Here is a 14,968-nt window from a genome sequence, read left to right as displayed (position 1 = left end):
GGGTTTGATGCTCAGCACCACATAAAATAAAGGTTAAATTCTTTTTTTAAAAAATCCAGATGATTCTTCAGAACCGTGAAGAGCCTTGGCAGCCAGCTAGCAACTTTAATTTCTGAGTCTTGTTTATCTGTGAAATGAAATATTTGGACATACCCTACCCTCCACCACAAAGTGCTAGATCGAACCCAAGGACTTGAGCAGACGTATACTAAACAGACTCAATTAATGCTTGCTGATTTATGAAATAAGAATAGTTATTAGTAAGGTCCCATACAGTTGGGCAAGGTGGTTCATGCCCATAAAACCAGCTACTAAGAAGGTTGAGGCAGGAGGATTGTAAATTCGAAGCCTCCTTAACTTTGTAAGACCCTGTTTCAAAATGGAAAACAAACAAACAAACAAAAAACAGTAAAAAGGGCCAAGGATGTAGTTCAGTGATAGAATGTCCTTGGGTTCAATTCCCAGTACCCGCTCCCTCACACAAAAGTAAGTTTTCCTTACAGGTACGCAGTTTCTTCTCATTCATCTCTTATTTTAAACTCAAGGGGTACTACTCATGGAGAAAGCAAAAGTTATTTTATTGTTATTATTTTATTAGGTACTGGGAATTAAATCCACAGGCGCTTTACCACTAAACCATATCCCCAGCCCTCTTTATATATATTTTCAGACGGGATCTCTCTCGCTAAATTGCTTAGGGCCTCGTTAAATTGCTGAAGCTGGCCTTGAACTCCCCATTCTCCTGCCTCCGCAGTCGGCTATTTTTATTATAATATGTCGTTGTTTTTGCTCATTCCTCGTTTAAGGTGATTAGAGTCTCCTCCTAAGGCCGACTCGAATCCCTTACACTGCCAATTGCTTGCTCCTCGCCTGTTTTCCGTTATCATTTCACCATCACCTTCCAAATCACGAGACTAGGAATGAGCCAGGGCGCGGCGCCGGCAACACTTGTCCTCAGCGAGCCGCCGTACCCCACCGGTAGCTGCGTCTGTTCCACTCCCTGAGGCGCGAGCGTCGCAGGGGGCGGAACTGCGCGCTCCGCCCACCGTGCGTCGGTGCGTGAGTCCGGCCCCCGCGATCTCTCGAGCGGGCCGCGAGCTCACACCCGGCTTTTCTCCAGCCTCACTCCGCACACAGCCGTTGCCGTCATGCTGGCCGCTGCTCTCCGCCGCTGTGCCGTGGCAGCAGCAGCCGCCAGAGCCGGCCCCCGAGGCCTCCTGCACCCTGCCTCGGCTCCCAGTCCCGCCGCCGGTAAGGCCCGCTCCTGTCACTGGCCTCGCCCGCGTGTCCTTGCGGTGACCTGGGCCCCCGCCGCCACTTGAGGGCAGGCTCTCCCGGCGGCCTAGCCTCTGCCCTGCGGACTGGCGGGCGAGCCCTATGACCGCAAACCGCTCTCGGTTCTACCTTGAGTTATGGTGGACTTGAGGGTGAGCTCCTGGGGCCTCCCTCAGCGCAACTTCCTGGCGCCGGCACCGTGATGGGTCGGGTGTGGACCTGCTGGGGGCGTCCTGCAGGGACGCAGCATTCCACTTCACTACCCGGGCGGTGACTGTGTCCCGTCGCCGACCCCGCGGCCACCTGACCGGGAGTGGCCGTTGCCGGCCTGCAGCGCCTTGACGAAGGTGACATTGAACCTCTGGGCGCGCCACTAGGGCAGGGGTCGGGGTGCGCCGGCGGCCCCCAGCGTTTCTTAGAACACTGTATAGTTTTTTCCTTAATCAGGGGTTCACTGCTAGCGTTTTGTGTGTCACCTTCACTGCGCACACAGTCATGTTTAGGTACTGTTGAGCCACGTTCTAATTCCTTCACATTTAAAATAGCTCCTTGTGTGTGACTGTAGTCTGAAAGACAGCCTGAGGAACTGATACGTGTTATAAATATATATATGTGTGTGTGTATACACACACACACGCGCACACACACACACACATACATTACTGTTTCGAGAATTGAGTAACACAGACCCAGGAGTACTCAGTTTTGCAAACATGGGAACGCTTTGTAGCCTTTTATCCCCCTTTCCGTTTAGAAGTCTGGTTGTTGGAGCATAAAATGTACTGTTAATTCTTGTCTCTTATTTTTCTTTCCCCTTATGTGTGTTATGGAAGATTTTGTCTTTTCTTTTCTTTTTTTTTTTTTTTTTCCTACTTGGGATTGAACCCAAGGGCACTCTACCACTGAGCTACATCCCTAGTCCTTTCTATTTTTGATTTTGAGATAGGGTCTCACTAAATTGCCGAGATTGACCTCGAATTTGGCGATCCTCCTGCCTCAGCGTCACTGGAATTACATACAGGCACGTGCTACTGTGCTCGCTCAGCACTATACATTTTTTTTAACCTATTTTTTTTTTTAAATATTTATTTCTTAGGTGTAGATGGACATAATGCCTTTATTTTTATGTGGTGCTGAGGATCGAACCCGGGTCACACCCGCACTAGGTGAGCGTTCTACCGCTGAGCCACAATCCCAGCCCCAGCACTATACTTTTAATTATAGTAACTACACTTGAATCTTGGCTCCTGGTGATAGTATATGCTATATTATGAAATTTGTGCCCTATGCATGCATATTTAAACATAAAAACTTTGAAATTCAAAATTAAAAACGTTTTCTTGGTAACTTCAGATATTTTAACTAGACACTTCAGAATCTAAAGAATATTTTTGGTTTCATTCAGTTTAGACTTTTTTTTGTAGAGTTTCATAGAATGATAAGGCTGGAGTTCACTTAAGAGACCATGGAGGGCTGGGGCTGTAGCTCAGTTGGCAGGGCACTGTTCAATCCTTAGCATCTGGTAAAAATAAATAAAGGCATTCTGTTTATCTGAGTACAAAAATTTTTTTAAAAAGAGATACCATGGAGATAATCACATACAAAAGAGGAAACAGACCTACCTCTGGAAACTGATTCCTTCAGTAGTGGGGGAAATATTTTGTTTCTTAGCCATAGTTGTTAGGTTTGACCCATGGTGATGTTTCATGTTTTTTTTTTTCCTTATTTAATTGTAAAAGTAGCAAATATTATTTTAATTTTTTTCATGTAAATAACGCTTCAGGAGGTTTCTCTTGACCTCTTCAAAAAAATTTCTTGAAACAAATGAGTTTCTACTTTTTCTTTGGGAAATGGCACAGGTTTTTGGCAAACTGTAGCCTAAGAAGATTTCTTCTTTGTGATTTGTCTCTCAGATATTCTGTTCACCCTCCTGAGTATAATGAATTCCTAAACCAAGGGCTTTATTTTAGGTGTTTGTCCCATATACCTAAATATTAGCCACAAGGAGGCAGTATCAGTACAAGTGGTGTCAGCTACTTTTTATCTGTGACCTTGGACATACATGTTCATTAACTTTAAGCCTCAGTTGCTTCCTTTCTAAAATCAGGATAATTTTTGGTATTTAAATGAGATTTAACTCATTTAAATAACTTGTCACCTTAAATAACTTGTCACCTTGCCTGACACAAATATTTAATACAGTCATGCCTTATTTAAGGATGAAATAAAGTCTGAAATGCCTCAGCCTTAGGCAATTTTGTGAGACTATCATAGAGCATACTTATACAAACCTAGATAGTATGGCCTACTACACACCTATATTATATGTATGGTGTAGTCCATTTTGAAGCTTAAAATCATTCACTGAAACATTGCTATGCAGTGCATGAATTGTAGCTTTATAATAGTGAATTTTATTTTTGCATATAGTAGGTTGAGATTTGTTATCAGTATGAAACTATAGAGGTCTAACTCAAGTGAAAGTCAAAAAGAAGAAAGTTTCTTTTGTATTTTTTTTATTTTATTAAAATATTTGTTGATTGATCTTTATTTATGTATTTTATTTATTTATATGTGGTGCTGAGACTCAAACCCAGTGCCTCAATGCATGCCAGGCAAGTGCGCTACCACTGAGCCATAACCCCAGCCCTTCTTTATTTTTTAGAAGTAAGTTTTTTAATTGAGGCTATCCAAGGTCAAATGAGAGGTTTTTTTTTTTAATTTTAATATTTATATTTTAGTTTTCAGCGGACACAACATCTTTGTTTGTATGTGGTGCTGAGGATCGAACCCGGGCCTCACACATGCCAGGCGAGCGCGCTACCGCTTGAGCCACATCCCCAGCCCAGAGAGTATGTTTGAAAGAGAAATTTTGAGGGGTTGGCCTGAGAAGCCTTAGGTAACAGCTTAAATCTGGTCCATGAAGAAGATTCCAATTTGAAACCTAATTGCTTCCCAATAACTGCAAAATTAGGTGATTTAATGTTTTAAATAATGGTTAAATTCTATAGTCAACTCTTAAAATCCTGACTCCTGTATCCTTTTCCTGAGAGCTGCAGAAGGCTCAGAAGGGTTAGAATTGGGCTGAATTTAAACAACACTTTCCAACTGCTTTTTTGTACCACTCCCACATTTCCAGGTTCTCAACTTGAGGCTCTCAAGATCCATGCCTGTCAACATCATCAAAACCTTGCTGTTGGGCTGGGAATGTAGCTCAGTGGAAGAGCGCTTGCTGGGTTCCTTAGTACCTCATAAAAAATAAATAAATAAAATAAAGGCATTCTGTCTGTCCATGTTCAGCTCCCTCCCCCCCAAAAAACTTGCTCTTTAACTTGTTATTGTTCCCTCCACATTATATGTTGCCATCCTTAATTCCTAGAATTACTACCACCAAAATGACCATTCCTTCAGCTTTGTCTGAGCTGATTAGTTATTAAACAGAAAGCCAACTGTGTAGTGAGGGTGGTGGTTTTTTAAATAGAGCACATAACTGAAGCAGTGTTCCTAAGAGCTTTTTTTTTTTCTTTCTTTGTTTTTAATATTTTAAAAAATTGTATACAGACACAATAACTTTATTTTATTATTTATTTTTATGTGGTACTAAGGATTGAACCCAGTGCCTCTCGTATGCTAGGCAAATGCTCTACCAGCTGAGCTACAACCCCAGCCCTCATAAAAGCTTTTTTAAAATGTTCCCAATTTTGGTCAGGCATAGTGGCCTGATTACACCTCTAATCCCAGCTACTTAGGATACTGAAGCAGAAGAGTGGCAAGTTCAAGTTCAGCCTCACCAATTTAGTGAGACCCTGTCTAAAAATGGAAAATAAAAAAGGCTGATGGTATAGCTCAGTGGTAGAGTGCCCCTGGTTTCAGTTCCCAGTGGTGGTGGGGTGACAGTGTTCCCGTTTTTCATAGCTGCTTCCCCTTTTCAGGTTATATCAAAGAATTGAATAGATGTTTTCTAATATTTTGCCTTTCAAGCCTCAAAAGTAGGTGGAAATGTTGTACTTAAGTATTGTTGTGGTGGGATGCCTATATAATTTCCCTAAATGTAGGGGACATGTCTATAGCTAACAAAATAGATCTGTTCTACTGGAGTTAGAAACATATTTTGTTATGGAGCAGAACTGTTACCATGCATGGGCAAGAGGGTGGACTCCATTGCTCATTGTACTCCACTATGAACCCACTCTCCCCCACCCCCACCCCCACCCCAAGTAACAGTTTAAACCATGTGGGAAAAGTCCGTTTTTGCCTTCCTGGAAGAGATGTATAGTCGAAGTACATGCTTGTATTATTCCAAACAAATGTTTTATGAAAGGTTTTTTTTCTTTTTGCATATAACTAGTTTGTAATTTGACTACCTGAAGAGAGGTGATTGAATCATTCAGGGTCATGCTTTCCTTTACTTGAATTTGTGGTTTTGCCACTCTCTATTTCAGAGTTAGAAAAACAAAGCTAGGACTCATCTAGTCAAATTCATGCCTAGCAATAAAGGAAAGGAATTGGTTACTATGGAACATTTTATTTTTCTGGGTAAAAGGAAAGTTAAGTTTAATACTTAACTCTGGGAAGGAAGTCCATATACTTTCATTTTTCATGAGTAAATACTTTAGAGTGGTTTACTGTGTTATATGGTAGCTGTGTGTTTAATTTGATAAGAAATTGCCTAGTCTTCCAAGGCAGTTGTATCTTTTTTTTTGTATCATTCTTTATATTTGCACTTTTAAGCATTCAAGGATAATTTTAGGTTTTATTGTTTTAACTTTAGTTTTCAAAAAATGTAGCATGCAAATTATTTTTTTTTTTTTTTTAATTTTTTTGCAGTGCTGAGAATTGAACCCAGGGAGACTCTACCACTGAATTACGTCCCAACCCTTTTTATTTTTATATTTATTTATTTATTAGCTGTACACAGTACCTTTATTTTGTTTGTTTATTTTTATAAGATGCTGCTGATCAAACCCAGGGCCTCACACATGCTAGGCAAGCACTCTACCACTGAGCCACAACCCCAGCCCCATTATTTTTTATTTGAGACCAGTTTTGTTGAGTTGGCCAAGCTTACCTCAAATTTGATCATTTTTCCAAATAGCTGAGTATAGGTGTGCCATTGCACCTGGCACATAGATTTTTTAAAAAGGTAAACCAATGTAAGTATACATTGTAGATTCACTTCAGAACTAGCGTGGACTTTCTCTTATTTATTTATTTATTTGGTGCTTGGGATTGAACCCAGGCATGCTTTACCAATAAGCTATGTTCCCAACCCTTTAAATTTTAAATTTTGAGACAGAATCACCCTAAGTTGCTGAGGCTGGCCTTGAACTTCTGAGTTGGTGGGATCACAAATGTGCACCATTGTGCCTTGTTTACTTTTTTATTTTTTTGAGACAGAGTTTTAACCTGTTTCCCAGGTTGGACATTCTCAGTCCTTTTTATTTTATTTTGAGACGGAATCTTACTTTGTTGCCTGGGCTAGTCTTGAAGTTTTAATCCTTTTGGCTCAGCCTCTTCCATAGCTGGGAGTATAATTGTGAGCCACTGGTATCCTGACCCAAAATTCTTTTTCATTAGAAATTATTACTGTTCATGGTAAAAATTCAAACAGTATGGAAGTATATATAGAAAGTTTTGCCCAGTGCTGTGGCACACTCCTATAATCCCAGCTACTTGGGAGACGCTGAAGAAAGTTTTCCTCTCCCAACCATCGTTAACTATTTCTTTCTTTCTTTCTTGGTACCTGGGATTGAACTCAGGGGTGCTTAATCACTATATCCCCAGCACTTTTTATATTTTATTAAGAGACAGGGTCTTGCTAAGTTGCTTAGGGCCTTGCTAAATTGCTGAGGTTGGCTTTGAACTTGTATTCCTCCTGCCTCCGTTTGTATAGCTGCTGAGATTATAGGCATTCGCCACCATACCCAGGTAACAATTTCAAGCTAGCATTACACATTAGAGGCAGGAAGCATAAATGTACCCATAAAATACTTTTTGTTCTACTTGCTTTTCTTTGCTTAATTTATTTTATTTTTTTAGATATAGATGGATGCAGTACCTTATTTTATTTGTTTATTTTTATGTGGTGCTGAAGTTTGAACCCAGTGCCTCAAATGTGCCAAGCAAGCACTCTACCATTGAGCTACAACCCCAGCCCCTTCTTTGCTTAATTTTTAAGATACCTTTTTATATCAATACACAAGATTTATTTCATTTGACCTGTTGGATTTTTTTTTTTTTAACCACAATATATAGTTAATTCAAAACTCAATGCATTAGCCAGGCATGGAGGTGCACTCCTGTAATCCCAGAGGCTTTGGAGGCTGAGGCAAGAGGATCCCAGGTTCAAAGCCAGCCTAGGCAACAGAGCCCAGGGCCTAAGCACCTTAGTGAGACCCTGTCTCTAAATAAAAAATAAAAAAGGGCTGGGGATGTGGCTCAGTGGTTAAGCACCCTTGAATTCAATCCCCGTACCAAAAAAAAAAAACAAAACAGTAAACCCTCAATGCATTAGACAAAATATGTCAAATACTGTTTTTGTACATTGAACTCATTGCTCTTTCTCCATTGTAGCAATCCCGTCAGTTCGCTGCTATTCCCATGGGTCCCATGAGACAGACGAGGAGTTTGATGCTCGCTGGGTGACATACTTCAATAAACCAGATATAGATGCCTGGGAATTGCGTAAAGGTAATTGGAACATAGACATATTTGTCTATTTTGGTATGCAGATACAGACTTTTTCCACTACTTTGTTGAAAGTAGCTATTTTTGAAAACATGCATCATATAAACTGGTTACAGTCATGCAGTTTGCAGTTAGGAAAGTTTATAGCTTCTGTGGTACTTCGTGTAAAGTAGAGTTTAAAAGCAGGCACTATGGACATTTTGAGTTAGATAATTCTTTATTGTAAGGGGCTGTCCTTTGTACTACAGGGTGTTTTAGCACCATCCTTGACCTACCCATTATTTACATATATACCTGCAGTTGTGAAAACCAGAAATATCTCCAGATACTGCCTAATGTCTCCTGAGTGATAAAATCACCCCTAATTGAAAGCCACTGCTATAAAGAGAGCACTAGCTGAGTGTAGTTAACAATTTTGTACTTTTTAGATAATTTACTTAAGCAGTTATTGGTTCTCTTGCCTTTTGGAGTAATAGTTTGAGTTTTTTTGTAATTCTTGTCATGAATGGTTTTGCCCTGAATAAGAATCTAGTCTGAATAGACTTAAAACTTTTTTTTTTTTAAGCTACAGTTTTGTATTTAATGATAAATAAGTAGCATTAATGATAACTAGTCACTAATTGTAAGTATACTATAATTTTAACTCAGTCCAGATTGTTTTTCCAATAGAATCTGTTTCAAAGCATCAAAAATAATCTGTATTGTTAAAGATCTGAGTTGAAAATAACCCTCTTGTTTCAAGAGAAAATGATAATTACAATGAAAACAGTGTTTACATGTAAGAAAACTCAGGTTTTAGCCAGGTGCAGTGGCTCATGCCTTTAATCCCAGCTACTTAGAAGGCAAAGACAGGAGGACCACAAATTTAAGTCCAGTTTGGTCAACTCAGTGAGATCCTGTCCCAGAAATGGGTGGGTGGTAGTGGGGAATGGCAGAAGATGTGGCTTTTGGTGAGGCTTCAAGTTTAATTCCTGGTACCAAAAATAATTATGTGTCATGATTCAACAAGGATATAGATACTAAATATTAGTCTAAGTGAGGGTATTCCAGTTTGACATGGCCCTCTTTTTAATTTGACAGGAATGAACACTCTTGTTGGCTATGATCTGGTTCCAGAACCCAAAATCATTGATGCTGCTTTGCGAGCATGCAGGCGGTTAAATGATTTTGCTAGTGCTGTTCGTATCCTAGAGGTTGTTAAGGTCAGTGAAATAGCATTGTTAATATTGTTCTAGAAGTTGGTGAGCTGTTGATCAGGTATTAATATTATGTTTTCTAATTTGTTGAACTATCCAAAACAGTGGGAATGTACTTTGTAGTTAAAATTTATCCAAGGAGTTGGGGAAATAGCTCAGTTGGTAGAGTGTTTGCCTTGCATGCAGAAGGCCCTGGGTTCTAATCCCCAGCATCATTTAAAAAAAAAAAAAAATTACCCAAGGCATTTTTTTTTTTTTTTTAATATTTATTTATTTTAGTTCTTGGCGGACACAACATCTTTGTTTGTATGTGGTGCTGAGGATCGAACCCGAGCCGCACGCATGCCAGGCGAGCGCGCTACCGCTTGAGCCACATCCCCAGCCCCAACCCAAGGCTTTAAAAACTACATGATAGGGGGCTGGGGTTGTTGCTCAGTGGTAGAACGCTCGCCTAGCATACATGAGGCATTGGGTTCGATCCTCAGCACCACATAAAAACAAAATAATGTGTCTGCCTAAGAAACTAAAGATATATAAATAAATAAATCTTTTTGCTACTTGTAGTATGAAAATAAACATTGTTAATGGTTTCTTGAGGTGAGATTGCCAGAATAGGTTATTACTACTATTAATATTTTAGAAATGTGTTTGACATGGAACACATTCATGGTATTAACTGGAGAAAGTTATGAAACTGTTTGTGGTTTGATTTCAATTTTTTTTTTTTTTTTAAAAAAAGAGAGCTCATGAAAATGTAGCAGCATATATGCTAATCCCCCCTTCCCATTGGTTATAGTTTCTGGGTTTTTTTTTTTTTTGTAAAGAACAAATACTGTTCTATTTATTTATTTATTTTAAAAACTTATTTTTTACTTGTAGTTGGACACAATACCTTTATTTTATTCATTTATTGTTATATACCTTTATTTTATTCATTTATTGTTACATGGTGCTGAGGATCAAGCTTAGGGCCTTATACATGCTAGGCGAGTGCTCTACCATTGAGCCACAACCCCAGCTCCAAATACTGTGTTTTAAATCAGAATTTTTAAAAAATTTTTTTGTAGTTGTAGATGGACAGAGTGCCTTTTATTTCTTTATTTCTATGTGGTGCTGAGGATCAAACTTGGTGCCTTACATGTGCTAGACAAGTGCTCTACCTCTGAACTATACAGCCCCAGCCCACAAACCAGAATTATAATTAAAAAGTATATATATACAATTAAGAAGACTTAGAATTTGCCAAAGGCAGTTTGGCATTTTCTTAGTTCATTTGACTCTTTAATATTTGCACCTGAGAAACTTTGTGGCAATATAGGCATAATTATATATTTGTCAAAATTCTCTGGCCCTGGACATATATATTCTTTGTGTACAGCTTTCCATGAAAAGATACTATGGCCTGTAAGAAAGAAATTCAAAGTCTGTAAGGGGAAAAGTGACATACTTTAATCTATAATGGGTAAGATAATTAAGGGTTTTGTAGGCTATCAATCCGTTTAGCACTGGTAGTTAATTCAGTTAGAGTCTCAAATTGGATGCAAATTAAAAAACTTTTTTCCTGTGTTAACTTAATTTTTTCTGTTGCCTGCTGGGCATGTTTAATTATCTTACAAAAATTGTCATCACCATTTTTTTTTTTAAGAATCCAGGGGCCCTTAACCACTGAATCACATTCACAGCCCTTTTTATTTTTTATTTTAAGACAGGGTCTTGATAAGTTGCTTAGGGCCTGACTAAGTTGCTGAGACTGGCCTCACCACATTCTTTCCCAGTAATTCCAGGCTTTAAAATGTTTGGGTTTTTTTTTTTATTATTATTTGTTTGTTTGTTTTCTGGATTTAGTCTTATTATCTTGTTATTCTCACAATATCTTTAAAACCTACCTCAAGCCAGATGCAGTGGAACATACCTCTAATTCCAGCTACTCAGAGGCTGAGGCAGGAGGATTGCAAGTTCAAAACCAGTCTCAGCAACTTAGTCAGGCCCTAAGCAACTTAGCAAGATCCCTTCTCAAAATAAAGAATAAAAAGAATTTGGGGGCCGGGGTTGTGGGTTAGTGGTACGGCGCTTGCCTAGCATGCGTGAGGCACTGGGTTTGATCCCCGGAACCATGTAAAAATAAAAAATAAAAAATATGCCCATCTACAACTAAAACAAAACAAATCAACAACAAAAAAAAAAAAAAAAAAAAAAGGATTAGGGCTGTGGCTCAGTGGTAAAGTGCCTCTGGCTTGAATCCCTGGTACCAAAACAAAACAACCAAAAAAAAACTACCTCAAGGTATAGGGGTTGTAGCTCGGAGTAGAGTGCTTGCCTCAAATGTGTGAGTCCTTGGGTTTCATCTTCAGTGCTAGGAAAAAATTAATAAATAAAAGCTACTTCGAACAGTACTTGTGTAAGTTGTCCTCTTCATTGACAAATGTGTTGCTGTAAAAGTTGATGATCTGTGTTTAACTATGCCACTAGACTGCATATATTATAAAAGCTTTTCAACTTAACTTTGTTAATAAAGACAGCTTTTTTCAGACAGTTAAATGTCAATATTCTCTACCAACAGGACAAAGCAGGACCTCATAAGGAAATCTACCCCTATGTCATCCAGGAACTTAGACCAACTTTAAATGAACTGGGAATCTCCACTCCAGAGGAACTGGGCCTTGACAAAGTGTAAATCCCCATGGGTAAGCGGCACACCAGTGACCAAGGCAGGAGAAGAAACCAGGGAGGGGCAAGTGAATGTCATTCAGGGCTCTCAAAGCACTTATTCTTGCTTCAGGTAGTATCCACTAACATATAGATTTAGAGAGTATCACAATGATGATAAATTTAAGGAACTGAAATTATTTTTTATAGTCATTATTCTCTAAGTGGTGTAAAGTCAAGCAAAAGCCTCCTTCACTAAGTATCTATGTAAACTGTTTCAAGCACAAAGAATAACAGATAGCTAGGCACGGTGGGCATGCCTGTAATCCCAGCAGTAATCCTGATCACAAGTTTAAAGTCAGCCTCAGCAAAAAAGTGGAGTGCTAAGCAACTCAGTAAGACCCTGTCTCTACATAAAATACAAAGTAGGGCTGAGGATGTGGCTCAATGGTTGAGTGACCCTGAATTCAATCCCCAGTATACCCCATCCCCCACCACCAAAAAAAAAAAAAAAAAAAGAATAACATCATAACAGCAAGTCCATGTGCCACACCTAAATTTTCAGATATTATTTTGCCCTGTTTCCTTTGTGTTTTTAGTTTTTCCTCTAAAAAATGACCAGTTTCACAAAGAGTTAGAGCCCTTTGTGTGCCCTTAATTTTTCAGTAGCAGGCTTAATGACACTTTCGTTTTTGTGGGCCCCATAGATTTAATAATTAAATAAATACCTACTATTTAGTAATAAAACTTATTTGATAACCTCATTCTCTGGAAAGACAGAGCAATCAAAACAATCACAAGATTGTCTAAGCAGTGAACAGGGTACAGAAAATCCTTTGTTAAAACAGAAAATTTATAAGCAGTAACTTGTTTAACTTTTTAAATTTTGGGGGGTACTGGGGATTTACCCCAGGGGTAATTTACCACTGAGTTATATCATCAATCCTTTTTATTTATTTTGAGACCAGGTATCACTAAGTTGCTGAGGTTAGCCTTGGACCTGTGATCCTCCTGCCTCAGCCTCCCTAGCTGCTGGGATTACAGGCATGTGTCAGTGCATCTGGCTTTGTTTTTATTTTATTTAACAAACACATATGGTGTAAATAGCTTTTACTGTTCCAGACAGTGTGCTGTACATTCTCTCTTTTTAAATCCATTTAATTCCTGTAATAATCCTTCGAGGTAGTTACTATTGGTATAATTATTCCCATTTTACTGAAGAGGAAACTGAGGCACCTTGGCCATGGTCATACAGTTAGTGGTGTGAACCTAGGCAGTCTGGCCTAGAGGCCATTGCTCTTACTAAGCCATGCATGTTATGCAGATTCTTTGGTACTGGGCATTTACCAAGGCCAGACTCCTGTTTCTCAAATGTAAATAATGAGGCTCAAATAGAGGATTTTTCCCCCTAAAAGTAAGAAGACATTTATTTTTAAAAAGTGGTACTAAAATGTGTCATTAAAATTTCAAAATGAGTGGATCCAAAGTTATTTAAAGAGCTTATGTTGGCTGGGCATGGTTATCACCTGTAATCCCAGTACCTTGGAAGGCCAAGGCAAGAGGATTGCAACTTCAGGACCAGCTTAGTAGTTAGGTGCTCCTGGGTTAAATCCATAATACAAAAAAAAAATTTTAAAGGCTGGGAGTGTAGCTATGCCTGTGATCCTCCCAGTTTGGGAGGCTAAAGCAGGAGTATCACAAATTTGAGGCCAGCCTCAGCAATTTAGTGACACCCTGTCTCAAAATGAAAAATGACTGGAGATATAGCTGTGTGATAACAAACTCCTAGGTTCAATTCCTAGTACTGCAAAAAAGTTTGGTTTATTTATTTTTTTAAGTGCAGCTGTCATATTCTTTTCTAACTGGAAAAGAAGACTATTCAGTTTACGTATGATATAAATTATGAAAATGCCACAAAGTAAGCTCTTGTGACTTGACTGGGGCAAGATTAAGAGCGAGCAGAAAAGGCTACAGAAAGCCAGGTGCAGTGACACACGCCTGTAATCCCAGTGTCTCGGGAGGCTGAGACAGGAGGATCAAGAGTTCAGAGCCATCCTCAGCAATAGTGAGGTGCTAAGCAATGCAGTGAGACACTGTCTCTACATAAAATACAAAGTAGGGCTGAGGATGTGGCTCGGTGGTTGAGTGCCCTCCGAGTTCAATTCCTGGTACTAAAAAAAAAAAAAAAGGCTACAGAGAGTAGTTTGCCAGGCTATAGTTCTAAAGGTTATTTTAAATAAGATTTCTATCTTTTCTTAATTTTTTCCATTGCTAATTCTTTGTGTTTTCTCTTACAGATGGTCTTCCCAAGGATTTATTCGTATTGCTACTTGATTGTAAACAGTTACCTGGAAATGCTGATGATAACATATTACCTTATTTGAACAAGTTTTCCTTTATTGAGTACCAAACCATGTGATGGTAACTTGGACTAATAAAAGGGAAATGAGTTTGAATTGAAATTAGGTATTATTCCATTGTTTGCATTGAGAAACAACATGAAATGCTATGGGGCCTACATGAGGGAATAGGTGACTTCTGAGGAAATGACTTTTTTTTTTTTTTTTTTTCCCCACTGGGGATGTGGCTCAGTGGTTGAGAACTCAGGGGCACTCGACCACTGAGCCATATCAGCAGCCTTATTTTGTATTTTACTTAGAGACAGGGTCTCATTGAGTTGCTTAGGGCCTTACTGTTCCTGCAGCTAGCTTTGAACTCAGGATCCTCCTGTCTCAGCCTCCCAGGCTGCTGGGATTCCATGTGTGCACCATTGCACCCCACAGGAGATGACTTTAAAGTTGAAGCCTAGAAGATTGGGGAGAGAGTGGTGTTTGTTGTCAATAGACCTTTGTTTTATTTATTTATTTATATATGGTGCTGAGAATTGAGCCCAGTGCCTCACACATTCTAGGCAAGTGTTCTTCCTCTGAGCTGCAAACCCAGCCCTAGAGTGTTAATTATTTTGTTGTTGTTGTTGTTTATTTTTTAGTTATAGGTGGACACATATCTTTATTTTATATTTATGTGGTGCTGAGTATTGAACTTAGTGCCTCACGCATGCTAGGCAAGCACTCTACCTCTGAGCCACAACCCCAGCCCTAGAGTATTAATTCTTGATCCAAAAAAATAATTTTAATTATTGTGTGATGTTTGGCCTTTGGAGT

At 39.1% G+C, this 14,968-nt stretch overlaps 1 protein-coding gene and 1 long non-coding RNA gene across 2 annotated transcripts in view; one reads left to right on the top strand and one right to left on the bottom strand.

The window, feature by feature from the left end:
* The window catches only part of LOC143395551 (uncharacterized), a 28,937-nt gene extending 27,324 nt beyond the window's left edge, over positions 1-1,613 (bottom strand). The window contains exon 1 of the long non-coding RNA XR_013155374.1: positions 1,405-1,613. This is a non-coding gene — a long non-coding RNA (uncharacterized LOC143395551). The remainder of the gene's footprint in view (positions 1-1,404) is intronic.
* Positions 1,041-14,266, top strand: Cox5a (cytochrome c oxidase subunit 5A). Its single transcript, XM_076851116.1, has 5 exons — positions 1,041-1,251; positions 7,849-7,965; positions 9,043-9,164; positions 11,719-11,842; positions 14,102-14,266. Exons 1-4 carry the CDS (start codon positions 1,149-1,151, stop codon positions 11,830-11,832), a joined length of 456 nt encoding a protein of 151 aa, XP_076707231.1. The 5' UTR covers positions 1,041-1,148; the 3' UTR covers positions 11,833-11,842; positions 14,102-14,266.
* The last annotated feature ends 702 nt before the right edge of the window (positions 14,267-14,968 follow it).

Source organism: Callospermophilus lateralis, chromosome 3, assembly GCF_048772815.1.
Source record: "Callospermophilus lateralis isolate mCalLat2 chromosome 3, mCalLat2.hap1, whole genome shotgun sequence".
In the NCBI taxonomy this organism is placed as follows: Eukaryota; Metazoa; Chordata; class Mammalia; order Rodentia; family Sciuridae; genus Callospermophilus; species Callospermophilus lateralis.
The sequence above is the reverse complement of the archived record's forward strand: the minus strand, read 5'-3'. Positions and strand labels throughout refer to the sequence as shown.

Coding starts and splice junctions, on each gene's coding strand:
- Cox5a (XM_076851116.1), top strand. CDS start 1,149: ATGCTGGCCGCTGCTCTCCGCCGCTGTGCCGTGGCAGCAGCAGCCGCC. Junction 1,252..7,848: donor GGCTCCCAGTCCCGCCGCCG/GTAAGGCCCGCT, acceptor TCTCCATTGTAG/CAATCCCGTCAGTTCGCTGC. Junction 7,966..9,042: donor TGCCTGGGAATTGCGTAAAG/GTAATTGGAACA, acceptor TTAATTTGACAG/GAATGAACACTCTTGTTGGC.